Source organism: Amblyomma mixtum, chromosome 9 (genome assembly GCF_055824585.1).
Source record: "Amblyomma mixtum isolate Tamu chromosome 9, ASM5582458v1, whole genome shotgun sequence".
NCBI classification, from domain to species: Eukaryota; Metazoa; Arthropoda; class Arachnida; order Ixodida; family Ixodidae; genus Amblyomma; species Amblyomma mixtum.
This window is the reverse complement of record NC_143020.1, coordinates 105,372,156-105,386,181: the sequence shown is the minus strand read 5'-3', so window position 1 is coordinate 105,386,181 and position 14,026 is coordinate 105,372,156. Positions and strand designations below refer to the sequence as shown.

Here is a 14,026-nt window from a genome sequence, read left to right as displayed (position 1 = left end):
GCAGATGGATTCATCTTTTCAGGGTCCTGTGTGTGTCCTGCTGCTAATGTTTGCGGCGGATGGGATGCGCTCACACTCAACGAGTGACGTTAAGGAACGTTGCGTGCTCTGTTTGCAAAAAGAAGGGAATCAATACACGCCTTTACTCTGTCAGGAACACATGCGGTGTGACGCTACAGAGCTGAGCTTGCTCTCCAGCATCTGTGCGACAGATTGTTTGCTCTCGTGTAGTTGCCCAAAGACCGTGCAAACGTCAGAATGTTGCCTTGCCAGCGTCTCTTTGTTAGCCTATGCTGTGGCCCCTCACAGTACATGAACATCTCAGTTATGAGGCCAGTGAGGTTAGCCTTGGCCAAATGTTTAGGGGAATCCTCCAAGGTGGAGTAGATTTGTAATAAGGCAGTAATTGCTCAGTAGCGGTACAATGAACAATGGACACAGGACAAAACAAAAACAGAAACAAAAAAGAAACAAAAAAGGTGCTCTCACCACTCTCAGGCCTGGCCTGAGTTCTGACTGCCTGGCGCATAGTTCTAGGCACGGACACCGGCGGCGCTACGAGGGAACAACCCGCCATGCAAGAACCAAGACGGTGATGGAAACGTCAGGCAAGGCAAGGAAACAAAGGGAGGAAGGAAAGGAAAAAAAAAAAGACAAAAGAAAGTGGTGAGGAAAAAAAATAAGAACTAGAAGCCCGGTTGTGGCATCATCCTACTGGCTACATGCAAATGCGCATTAAGATGTGACCTCCGACAAGCACAAAAAAAAAAAAAAAAATTACCTTTCCAACGAAGTGCAGTCAAATCCACTTATAACAATACTGAAGTGCCATGGAAATACCATTGTTATAACCAATAATTGTTATAACAGGGTTGTGCCGCAAAATACCATAGAACACATGCAAACGCTGACAGTGCCACGACTGACCATTGTTATATCCGACATAATGTTATAACCGGCATTGTTATACGTCGGTTTGACTGTACTCCACATACAGTCGATCCCGGGTACATCAACTCAAAGGGGATCACGAAATAGTTTGACATATCAATAAATCGTTGAATAAAAACAGCTAGTACATAAGCTGATCAGTAAACTAGCAGCAAGGATGCACTGCACTCGTGCTAGTGACGTGCTTCTTGTAGCGACATGCGTGGCAGCATGCTGGCGGTGGACGGTGCTTAAAACTAGCCACTGCGTGCCTTCCTTGCGATGCCAGCAATGTTAACAGCATACGCAAGCACCAATGCAATCACTCTGGAGAGTGTCTACTAGTTCAGCACCGAGTAGGGGGAGCCACGGTCAAAAGAGGCGGGGAGACAGTGTTACTTTTACAGTTCATTGAGGGGCTTTTTCAGGCTCAATCCTGATACCAGTACATTATATACAGAATAATCTCCCATTAAAATTACGGTACAGTTCGTTTCTGCAATACTTGTGGCAGCGAAATGAGCAAAGCAGAGCGGGCGAGGGCTGCTGCTAGGCTTCCGTCAGGCAGGTTGACTCACACACACAAAAATTGCATTCATTCTTGAAAACACGTGTCTACAAAGCCATTATTTGCAGCTTATCCAAGGAGTATTGTGCAGAACTGAGGTTCCAATAAACACCTGGATCACATAAAGCCTCTCAATGAACTGAAAGCAACGCCAACCTTTAACGAATGCTGCCCGCCTCCTTCTTTGTGCTCTCTGTCGACGTTCGATTGACCCTCCCATTGGGTGAATAGTGTCACAAGTTTTCACAAGCTTTTTTCGTGCTTGTTTTGTTGCTTGCTCCTTCCCAGCGATGCCAGCAATGTTAACAGCATACGCAAGCACCAATGCAATCACTCTGGAGAGTGTCTACTAGTTCAGCACCGAGTAGGGGGAGCCACGGTCAAAAGAGGCGGGGAGACAGTGTTACTTTTACAGTTCATTGAGGGGCTTTTTCAGGCTCAATCCTGATACCAGTACATTATATACAGAATAATCTCCCATTAAAATTACGGTACAGTTCGTTTCTGCAATACTTGTGGCAGCGAAATGAGCAAAGCAGAGCGGGCGAGGGCTGCTGCTAGGCTTCCGTCAGGCAGGTTGACTCACACACACAAAAATTGCATTCATTCTTGAAAACACGTGTCTACAAAGCCATTATTTACAGCTTATCCAAGGAGTATTGTGCAGAACTGAGGTTCCAATAAACACCTGGATCACATAAAGCCTCTCAATGAACTGAAAGCAACGCCAACCTTTAACGAATGCTGCCCGCCTCCTTCTTTGTGCTCTCTGTCGACGTTCGATTGACCCTCCCATTGGGTGAATAGTGTCACAAGTTTTCACACGCTTTTTTCGTGCTTGTTTTGTTGCTTGCTCCTTCCCAGCGATGCCAGCAATGTTAACAGCATACGCAAGCACCAATGCAATCACCCTGGAGAGTGTCTGCTAGTTCAGCACGGAGCAGGGGGAGCCACGGTCAAAAGAGGCGGGGAGACAGAGTTACTTTTGTAGTTAATTGAGGGGCTATTGGTTCAGGTACAGCAGAATAGCTCATCGTTAATTTTAAGACTGCACCTCGCATCTTCCAAATCACTCCACTGCTGCTTCCACGGTGGATTAAGTCGACAGGTTTTACGTGACTCAACACTCAAGGTGATGGGAATAACATTCTAAGAATAAAAATAAAAAAGCGAAAAGCTGGGGAGCACTTCCGTTTTGGGCACCTTGTCACCATCACAAAAAGACTACCCAAGTTACAACTGCAGTACAGATGTGCGGTACGAAGATATCCCCCGACTGCGAAAGCAGCAATGCGAGTTTCCGCGATCACTAAGCGAACTGCACCCCACAACTTCAAGGTAAAAGGAAACAGAGAATAAGTAAAGATTCATGCAAAGAGCAGTCCTTCACCTTCCCACTTCCCATTGCTACAGGCAACCCAGCATGCATGCATATATTGCAAGGTGCAATAAAATGCTGTGCATGAGTACAATGCAAGGAGGAAGTTTGAGCCTATGGGAGAGAGCGGTGGTGGCCTTACAGCGTGCACCTCGCATTCGGGAGGTGCTGGGTTCGATCCGTTCAACTAGGTGCACAATCGGTTTTCTAATGGGTACGAGATTTCCCTTAGCCTGGGTACTCAGCTTTTTCTGGGGCGAAATCGTTTAGAAAAAGAGTCATGGACCAAATGGTTTATTCGAAAGACGTGTTGCCTGTGCATGACACAGACATGGCGGCATGTCTGACTTCCACGAGAAGCTTGCGGGATTCGGAGAAACACCCAGCTGATAGAGCGCCTTAAGTGGGTACGTCCAGGCTTCAGAACACCCATCTATTATGCTGCAGTTTTAAAAAAGATAGCTTCAAAATGACGTGGCATACTTTGTCACACTCGTCTTCAAGGTACCGTATAAGAGAGTGTAAGGGCCACACCCGTGTACGCACTGTGTTTTCCCAAAAGAAATATAGAAACAAAAAGATCTTTGTAAGGGTAGCACCCAACCTTTCCACAACTCACGAAGGAATAGCCTTCGAAACTCTCACAGGCAGGAGCTTCCAAGCAGTGCTCATGGATGGCATACGAGGCCTTTTCCACCTTGGCAAACTCCCGCTAAGCCATATCAGAGTCAATGTCACCAGCTCCAGCCTTTTGTGGCTGTCACCCGCACGCACGCTGTGGCTTTCGCGCCGTTTGCTTCTTTTTTTTTTTTAATGAACTACCACTGAGCATTAGAATTTTAGCGCGATGAGCAAGCACCTTAATAGCTACACGGCTGGCTTTAAAGCAAAAGTTAAAAAAATAGTGTGTGGCCCTTACGCGCGTTTATACGGTACTCCCCAACTGCTATCGAACAATCGGCTCCATGGGTACTCTGTGAAACTCAGACAGTTTTGCTTCCGCATGCTTCTATGGACCTCGATCCTGCCTCTCGCGCCCAGCGGGGATAGATTCCCACGTGCACATATCACGGTGTTCCAAAAATACATCGCCTTTGAAATGACGATTCACACTTTCCCAATCTGCTCTAGGATGTACTTGGCGGTTATTCACGAAGGGATGAACGACATCATTGGTGCGTTGTGAGATGAGAAAACTGCTTTGAAAATTTTTGCTTACATATATTCCAATTGGCACTAACCCTACTTCACACTCCCAATCGGCTCCGGCGTCGGCGATCGCCCCCTATGTTTATAATCGCGGTGTTGGTACACAGACACCAACACTCACCAGCACAGGCTCCATGCAGGACACTGTCCTGGAAGTACAGGTCAAAGTAGCCCTCGCCAATCTTGCGTTTCTTCCGTTCGATCGCCTCGGGATCTGCAAGACGGGAAATGGGAGTTGAGACAACTTCTAGCAGGACCTTTCGTGCGGTTCACAAGTACTGCGTGTAACTGCTGTCCTGTCCCCAATTTCATAGAAAAAGGAAATTCAACAAAACAAAATCATGAGCAGACAAGCACAACTGCACAAAATTACAATGCTCTTTACGAGAGATACGAGTTAACAGTGTACATATGGAGTACAGCATTGGATGGATTTGAGCATTATGGATTTGAAAACTGATATCTGCTTCTTTACTCATTGTCATTCCAGCTCTTCAGTCAAGCTGGCTTTTGCGTTGTAGGAAATTTAAAAGACAAAGCAATGATTATATCGCAGTTTTTTTTAAGCCTTATGTGACCTATAATGCCACGACATCACAGCCATCGTTAAGCTGATGGCTGATTCTATTACTTAGCAGTTCTAGGTGAACACCACGTGGTGATCCATGTATAGCAACGTCTTACACATGATTGCACGAAAGAAAGCACGCAACCAAAAATCTGGTGCCTATACTCCTTTAATAACATCTCCATGTGTTTTTGTACAAATCTGTGCGCATGCTCATGACCAGTGCACACACAACTGAACAAAAGCACCTTAAGCACCAATCAAAAAGCGTACGAGAAACACATGCTCTCTCGTAATGCACTAATAGTACTGAACGCCCCACCAAGAGCGACCACTGCACTGTCACCACGATCCAAGCATCGCGTCTTTCCCCAAGTAGCACAGATAATCAGCCCAGTATTGGAAATGGATGGCTTCACACTGGTCCTTTGTACGACTGAGCTTTGCCAATATATCTCCAATACTGGGCCAATAACGTGCTGCCTGGGTCCCTTCCACACTGTTCACCAGATCCAGAACTTCGACTCATCCCAATCGTCACCGCAAATATCGCACAAACACAACACATGCCAGGAAAACTCTTAGAAAGGGGGGGGGGGGGGGGACGCACCGCGCTCGTTGGGGTGTAGGGTGAAGGCCCGGGGCTCGCTCAGCGCCCCGTCAGAGGGCCTCCTCAGCAGCAGGTGGACGTCGACGGGCACGTCGGCCATGACGGGGTCCCGGTAGCGGGGCGTCCGGAAGCAGATGGCCACCTGCTTGTGCACCCCGTTGGGCAGGATCTCGGCACGCTCCTTCCACACCGTCTGGCCCTCCCGCTCTTCCTCGAACCACACCTCAATGTCGTCTGAAACACACAGGGGGCACTCGAGAGTCAGCGACGCAGAAGCAGCTCGGGCTGCAACGTCAACTCAGGCGCGCCTCAAAACGCATTTTGCATTACGTTTAGAAACAAGGTACAAATATGACACGATCTCTCTTTTAGGACAGCTACCACCAAGATCATGCGCTGTGAAAATAAGCCACTTTTTTAAAACAACCCTGAGGCTGCAATGTGAAGTACACAGGAGGCACAGGCAAAAAAATTAATAAATAAAGAATGGCTATAAATGCAGCCAAAGGATGCGCGATGCAGCACAGGACATTGAGAAACCGAAGGCAGAGAACGAGCTGTGTGGAATTGGGAAGGGGAGCCAAATAGGCACAGGGCTGGACAAGACAAAGCACCAAGCGACAGCGACAACGCTGATAGCTGACGCGCTGCAGCACTCGACTGTGTTGAAGCGTTGCCCCTCACTTAAAGGTGCACTGAAGAGGATTCTGAACATGTCTTTTTGCCGCGGGAACAGGATCCACACGTTCCTAGCATTCTTAGAAACAGTGACTTATTGCCCTGTGTGGCCGATTTCCCCAATTAAAATGAATTAACGTCCGGCTCCCGCCTTTTTTTTTTTTAATTCTGCCTCGTACGGTGGGCGGAGTCGACCAACGCGTGGGGCGCCTTTCACCCAGTCCCGTGGAGGGTTTGCTTTCGCTTTATTTTGTTTTTTAGGTTTCTATGAATAAATAGTTTCATTCGCAGATAATATAGCCGCAAAATAAGGCCGAATAAATAAAAATACGCGCGGACTATTTGCTCCGCGTTGGTCCACGCGTTGGTCGACTCCGCCCACCGTACGAGGCAGAATTAAAAAAAAAAAGGCGGGAGCCGGACGTTAATTCGTTTTAATTGGGGAAATCGGCCACACAGGGCAATAAGTCACTGTTTCTAAGAATGCTAGGAACGTGTGGATCCTGTTCCCGCGGCAAAAAGACATGTTCAGAATCCTCTTCAGTGCACCTTTAATACTAGCAGGAAGGTGATGTCATGTTCACGAAGAGGAGCCCAGTTGGAGCTCTATGGCTATGCATAAAAATAAACAAATTAAATTTGCACAAAGCAGCAGCAGCAACAGCAGGGGCAACACAAATCGTTAGCAAGGTTTCAACACCCCAGAGGCTTTGTTGAACTCAAATGTGTTGCACAAGTTTCTGAAGCGGCGGCCAGGAAGGCGATGCAGCGTTCACACGCAGTCGATAAGGAGCTAAGTGGCAACAATGACTATGCGTAGCGAGACAATCCTTTGTCCAGCAAATCCGACAATGACCTCACCCCGAGGTGTAGCGAAGAGGAATCTTGTTTATCACTGCTCTCTGGCACAGGCACAATTGTTAGAGAAGCGAGGTTCACTGCGCGCAAGACGGGAATGGTGCCACTCCGCCCCGACACTTTGACGTTTGAAGCAGAGTAAAGGCACGTCTAGTTTTATCTCTTTCTCCTAAAGGTTCAAACTCTCCCCACTACATTACATTCACGCAAATATGGCACAACCTCTAATACGCAACAGTCAAGGTAGGCAGATGTCGGTGGTGGCCAGAGATCAACGGGGGAAAGAATTTTGTCCAGTAATGAATTTAACTCAGATGACTATGATGGCCGGTTCACATAGAAGCGACTGAGCGATTGAGTGGCGCATCGCAGCGAAAATTTCCAACTTGTTGAAACCTCGCCGCTCGTCGCAGCGACGACTCAAAACAGGTTTTTCCGCCGTGGCGACAGGATTCGCTAGCATTTTCGCTAGCATGTGAAACAGGCTTGACACGGAGAACAGAAAGACACACTGGAACTGCGGGAGGTGTGAGCGAACCGGTAAGTGGCAGGCACGGGAACAGCAGCTACAAGTGGTGACGGCCGGAACCCAACCCCAAACCCCTCACCTTTGGCGACCTTGTCGCACAGCAAGATCATCTCCAGGCCTCCCGACATTGGGGCACAGGTGTGGCTCAGCTTCGTGATGGTGAGGTCAGACATGGCCTCTGCAACAAAAAGGGACAGATGAGCACGCCTGGCAAACTCGACCGACCAACCACTAATTGGTATAGTTGGGAGCGCCACTCTAGCAGGGATCGGTGTGTCAGGATGACAGCAACACGGCATGTTGTGACAGACTACAGAGCTCACTGTGCAGCACAAACAGCAGTACTCAGCTCACTTTTGGAATGGCAGTGTACAGAGAACCCTTTCACACAGACCCAAACAGGTAGCCAGACAGTAATGATAACGATGATAGCAACATCTGGAGGGCAACACACCTCTATCTCATGCGCTGGCAAACAGTTCATCAACCTGCTCCCGTCACCTTAAAAGGCTTATGACAAAGTTCTTGCAGTGGCTACAAAATGAGTGCATTATGTAAAAACAAATGCTATCGCACATTCATGACGCGTATAAAACCTCAATACCTAGCAAATAACTTACAAATAGTTTTTTTAAAAATTCCCATTCCCCATGCCTCGTGCTGAACATCTCGAGCAAATTCTCCCTTTCAAAACTTTGTAAGGCACACAAAGCAGCAAAAAAGGGCGGGGCGCACAACTAGCAGGAGACTATGGCGCGTTTCCCTTCTATTCTTTCCTTTATTGTCTACTGCACAACGATGGAGCAAGCAGCAAAAAAAAAAAAGAAAGGGGAAAAGGGGGGGGGGTTAACAACTGGAGCAGGTTGGCTGGGCGACTCTTTTGTGGACGCAGTACAGTCCCAGTATGCAACCTATGTTTTTTTTTTTTTTTCCTTGCTCAATCCAGTGTAAGAATTCAGAGGGAAAGCATGGAGGGCCATTTTGCTCAATTTCGAAGTCAAGCCGTCGCGCCGATCGCGATGACTTGATCGGCAATGAAAACCGCACGGCGGATGTCCTGGAAGCACAGCAGAGCTCTTTGGCTGGTGCTGCGACCATTTTAACAATACAGTCGAACCTCGTTATAACGAAGTCGCATTTTGCGCGGAAATTCGTTCGTTATATCCAATATTCGTTATAAAAGTATGCACTCAAATTCCCTCAGAAAAGGTCCGTTAATAAACCCAAGTAAAGGGCACTTTAGGATGGGCAGCACAGGGTTGAAAAAATGCCCTATTTTTGAATTTAACGCGTGGTATAAGCATGTTAAACCTCGCCTTGCATTTCGTACAGGAAAGCAAGAGCAAACTCACAAATCGGGATGCTGGCCAGGTGCAAAAACTAATTTATTTAAAAAACGATGTAATCTTCGTTTGGCGGCACTTCACACTGTTTGACAGGTTAAATTTCTCGACGAAATCAACACAGAGCAGCGCTTTCCCGATGTCAGCTGATTTGGCCACAGGTAGGCTCCCGAGGTACCCCCTCAACTTCCAACCATGTCAGCGGCCTCGGCGCTGCTGAGAGCTCGCACTTCGCCACCTTCACATGCACGCTGTTGGTAGCATCATCTGTAGAAACCACCTGATCAACAATTTCTTGGTCGGTCAGTTCGGGCACCACAGCCAAGTAGTCATCTGCACAGATGAATTCCTCGAACGTAACGTTCGGAACCGCCAGCTGACGCCACGTCGTCTCGCCGAAATTGTCCGCTTGCCTTCCACTTGCATGCGGAAGCTTTCTGCCTACTTCTCGCATTTCTCAGCGCCAACGGCTGCTTCTTCGCCATATAAGACGTGGCAAACAGTCCGATGGCGGTCAAATCGCTGCAGCCAGCCACTGCTTGCATGAAACTCATTGTGGCCTCAGACGCCTTCTTGCCTTCATTTGAAGGACGGCACCAAAAACAGGCAGGTTACACGCTATAACGTCCTTGAACCATGCAAAAGCAGCTTCAACATCCTGGTGGTGACAAAGCCTTACACTCTTGATGGCATTCTTCACAACGCCTGCAGAGTGGACGTTTGCAATCTTCTGCCTTGCGCTCAAGATGGTTGATAGAGTGCTAGGCGCAACACCGAAGTCCGCGGCAATGACTTTTCCTTGCGCCGGCTGTCAACCTCCCTGAATATCTTTATCTTCGTTTCAAGCGAAACTGCTATATGTTACGACGCGTTCCGCGACGGCGTCTACAGAATGGACTGTAGAGATCATAGAGATAGCGTGCGAGTCGGAAATTGCGGCGGCAGCGTAGCCGGGGAGCACGGGCGTTGGTTCGATCACGTGTCAGTCACATGCTACGCAGCCGTTGATGCTAGATTCATTCGCTCTCCCTAGATGGCGCGGCGTGCGGAAGCGCGGGTGATTCAAACACATCTTAGGTGCGGGCGATTCAGAAGATCAAAATTTAGCGTGTTTTGAAATTTTTTCCTCCTTGTTTGCGCATTTTGAGCCCTGTGAATACAAAACTGCTTCGTTATAACCGATATAGTGTCGAATTTTGAATTTTTCGTTTCGTTATACAGATAGAACTCCCATAGAAATAAAGCATGTCCAACCAAACTTTTCTTTCACTTCGTTATATCCAATAATTCGCTGCATCTGTGTTCGCTATAACGAGGTTCGACTGTATACCGTATTTACCCAATTCCAACGCGCACCTTTTTTCGGGGAAAATACGTCTCAAAATCGCATGCGCGTTGGATTCGAGTGCAGACCGAAACTGCCCCATAGCTGCCCATCGTCATCGCCATTATACGATGTGGGAGCTCACTAACTGCTGGCAAACATGGGAACACGTTTTCTGGTCGTTTTCTGCGTCGCAGGAGCCGTTTTCAACCGGTGTGGCGCTTGTCATTGGTCGCGTGCTCAGCGACCACGGACCACGTTCACGGCGATGTTATCCCGTACCATAGCCCGTACACTGCCGCGGGCGGACGCCTCATCACTGCCTTTGCACGATCGAGATACGCGGCTCGAAGAATATGTTGATGAAACAACGGTTGTCGGAAACGCGTCATTTCGGCGGTAAAGTTCCAAAAACGATGAGTCCTTTCTGTTTTGCGGCCGATTCTCTGACAGAGATTACATCGTCCGCAGGCGGGGCACGCCGCGCCGCTAGCGAGGTTGTGCATCATGCTGATCTTACAGATGACAGCGCTTCCGCGCTCGTTTTTACGCTTGTTTTGGCCGTCGAACATATTTATCTTTCGCTCAGATGCACTGACGAAGTCATGGATGCTCGGCAAGAAGCTTGAAGGATCCAAATGGTGCATCGCCGTTGCCGCAGTTACGCCTAGCAGCAGACGAACCTCCCGTCACCGGAGCTCTCCGCTTGCGCTATGTCAGGAACTTGCGTGAACCAAAATCTCGTTTCTCAGTCACATCCATAGCGGAGAAAGGAGAAAAACCCGGGCAGAAGCGTTGGTTCACGTCTCAGTGGCGGCAGAACGAAGAAAGATCGTCTGCGTCCGACCGTGCGGTGGAATGCTCGTAGCCAATGGAAGGGCTCCAATCGTACCACGTGATTTGAAGGGCCAGTCGCGACGCTCGACTCGGGCGGGAAACGATCTTTTTTTTTCGTATTTTTATCAAGAATGTGCCGCTGCCGAAATGGCTTCTGGTAGCAGATGGGTAGGCCTACTTCCCCGCGAAAATTCAAGAGCGGGCGACGCCGTGGAGCGAAATGCCGCGTTCCCGAAATTCGGTCAAATTTGCACTTTCGCGAGCCACCGCGAGTGCTTTAATTGCATTTTTTACTAACTTCCTATTGATTATCGGCTTTGATTTTTTTATACATAAAAGAAGATTTGGTTTGGGGCAATACAAAACGCAAGAAAATACAAAATGGACTTTATCGAAAAAAATCGCGGTTTTTACACCCGCATCTCTCCTTAAAATATAAAAACGGTTGCAAATTATTTTCATTCGTGGAAGTCACATGCACGTTAGAAGCGGGGCTTGTAGTTTCTTTTTTTTCATTACCAATATCGGGTGTGCGTTAGAATCGGGCTTGAATTTTTTTTTTGGTGCCGTAAATTGGGTGCGCGTTGGAATCGGGGGCGCGTTGGAATTGGGTAAATACGGTACTACAAGCAGCTACTATACAATCAACTACAATATACTACAAGCAGCTACTGCATTTAGTCGAGTCTGCAGGATTTCCGTAAGGATAAAGAGAAAACAGAAAATAACGTTCTTATAACGTTTAAATTTCGTGCACTTGCGTTTTCAAGCATTCCCAACAAGCGTCAAAAAAATCCAACAGGCATCAAAATCCATCAAAAGCTAAGAAAGTTTGTATTGAAAGCTGTGTCTTCCCTTAATAACAATGGAGTGCTTATTACAACCGCGCAAAACGACGCAGGACGCAGGTTGCAATATGCACTCCATTGCCAACCACCAACTAGCCCGCCTTCACTTGTTACATGTCTTCCCTTAAGCACAAATTAAAGAAGCTTTCCAAAGTTGAGCCGACTATATGCACAGTAAGCTGAAACCATTAGCGCTCAACACATTTTAATTAAGAGCTGCACCCCAGGGTTCTTGAAGCACTCATACGGAAAACTTTTAAAAAGTGTCCGCACTTTGACCCCTGATGGAAATGAAAAAAAAAAACACATACCAAGGTCACACTAACTGGCACCTCCGTAAAGTGCGACTTCGTCACTATCTCAAGAAGTAATCTGTGAGTTGGCAACTGAACTCGGATGAATTTCACACACAAACTAAGAAGGCGTGGTAATGGCCGCAAAAATGAACGCACTCTGAACCCTCATTATAAATAGAACCAAGACACCAACGAAGCCACAAGCTGTGTCTCGCGATCTTACCACTATCAAAGAAGCAATTCGTTAGCTGCCATTCATATTTGCGTTGCTTTCACGAGCTAACCAAGACGAGACGGTGATTGCCAAAATGTTAATCACAATGTTAAGCACAAAATGTTAAGCACAGTAATGTATTCGTCTTAATCATCTCATTCCTTCATCACCCACCAACATTCGTGCTGGCAACTTGCCTGAACAAATAGCGTTCCACAGCAGTCCGATTCAGCGGAAGCAAGCTGAACTGCAAAATTTGTTTGTTTGTTTGTTTTGATTTTCATAAACAGAAGCTGAACAGCATGGGGGGGGGGGGGGGGGGGACCCAGCTGGAGAGGTGCCAAAAAAAAAAAGAAAAAAAAAGCTGCACACCCAGCAACACTTATCACTCATTAGCCAAGTGCTAACAAATAGCACTGGGCCCAGCTTCAAAACACTACAGGACTACAAGGTTGCTTTGCGTGCCTCTGGTAATGTCGTGACAGGGAGGCGTTCATGACAGGCCCTTTCATCATCGTGCATTATCTCGGTGTTGCCCTCGATTGCAATGAGGAACTGGTGATGGTTCCTCCTTCTTATCTTTACCCCGAGCATAGAAAAATCGGGACTCTCGCACAGCAACAGGCACTTGAGCTTATCTCGTCGTTCACGCCGTGAGTGCCTCCCCACATTGAACGGTGGGTGGGTAGTGCAGAGACGGGAGGAAGACACTCACTTCGGTCGTAAATAATGTCTGAAACGACGGGGTGCAGTGGCACGGTGAACTTGCCCGGCTGCGAGCCTTCGAGGAACACCTGGAAGCACAGGCGGACCGCGTTGAGGTCGATGCTGGCCGCCTGGTCTTTGTGGGCAAAGCCATCTGCAACAAACCCGCATCATCCCAAAATTTGCATCAACCGTGATCGTATCACCAAGGATTGGAGATTTCTACAGTACACTGGTTATTCGGTCCACGTCAAATTCGGGAAATGGACATTCTAAAATTTCTCAACAATTGGCAGTGACCAAATACCCCCGACGTTCGTAAATCCGACCATGCCAGAACCGCAGTATATCTGGCCAAATTATCCAAATGTCAAGTTTAAAGCGTCTAGGAAACAGTTCAAAAGCATCTTATTAGCTTTATTGCGTGCTGTTTATCGCCTGGACCGGTCACACCCCGCAGCCTGTTGTCGGTCGCTCTTGGACCTTGCTCAAAATTCGGTAAGCGAGCTTTCCCACATAACACATTTGACAAAAAAAAACAAAAAAAAACAAGATGGCTGACCACGCGCTTCTAACAATCGCAACACAAAAGCGGTGGTGTCTTTGTTTGACCCTTCCGTAACGCGCTTCGCACTTAATGCCCACACTCATGGCACTCGAACTGCCGCCTCCACAACTATTCTAGCGAGAGCTCTGCCATCTCGTTTCGGTCAGCGATGGTATACGGGAAAGCCCACTTGCAGAATTTCGCATGGGGCTAACGAAAAGTGGGGAAGGGGGTTGTGGTGTCCCGGGCAGGGCAAGCGATGTCACATTGTGTTCTGCACACCTCTTCAGTGCGCGACCGGCAGGCATGATAACAATAAGAGGGCCCTGAACCTAGGGCAAAAAATAGCCTAGTCGCATAGTTTCGGTTTCCGAGCTTTCACTTGAGGAACAAGGCGTCAATGGAAAAGTTGTAGATCGCTTTGAAAAACAGCTGACTGAAACATTTGCAGTAAGGTACTATTTACGTAAAGCAGTTTCTTTACCGGCCTTTAACCATAACTCGCACAATAAGAAAGCTTCCATGTGATAACGATGGCACTTCAACGTCCCAAGACACGTCTTAGAGAATAAAATCCGTTTTTT

At 47.7% G+C, this 14,026-nt stretch overlaps 1 protein-coding gene across 5 annotated transcripts in view; it reads right to left on the bottom strand.

The window, feature by feature from the left end:
- LOC149330516 (embryonic polarity protein dorsal-like) overlaps nt 1–14,026 on the bottom strand; it is a 36,020-nt gene that overhangs the window by 10,228 nt on the left and 11,766 nt on the right. For 4 of the 5 annotated variants that reach the window (XM_089561134.1, XM_089561131.1, XM_089561130.1 and 1 more), the window contains 5 exons: nt 12,906–13,049; nt 7,408–7,506; nt 5,264–5,497; nt 4,207–4,299; nt 490–555 (listed from right to left, as the gene is read on the bottom strand). In XM_089561134.1, coding sequence (XP_089417260.1) covers nt 490–555; nt 4,207–4,299; nt 5,264–5,497; nt 7,408–7,506; nt 12,906–13,049 — 636 coding nt within the window. The remainder of the gene's footprint in view (nt 1–489; nt 556–4,206; nt 4,300–5,263; nt 5,498–7,407; nt 7,507–12,905; nt 13,050–14,026) is intronic. The other variant, XM_089561135.1, reaches the window with a different exon arrangement.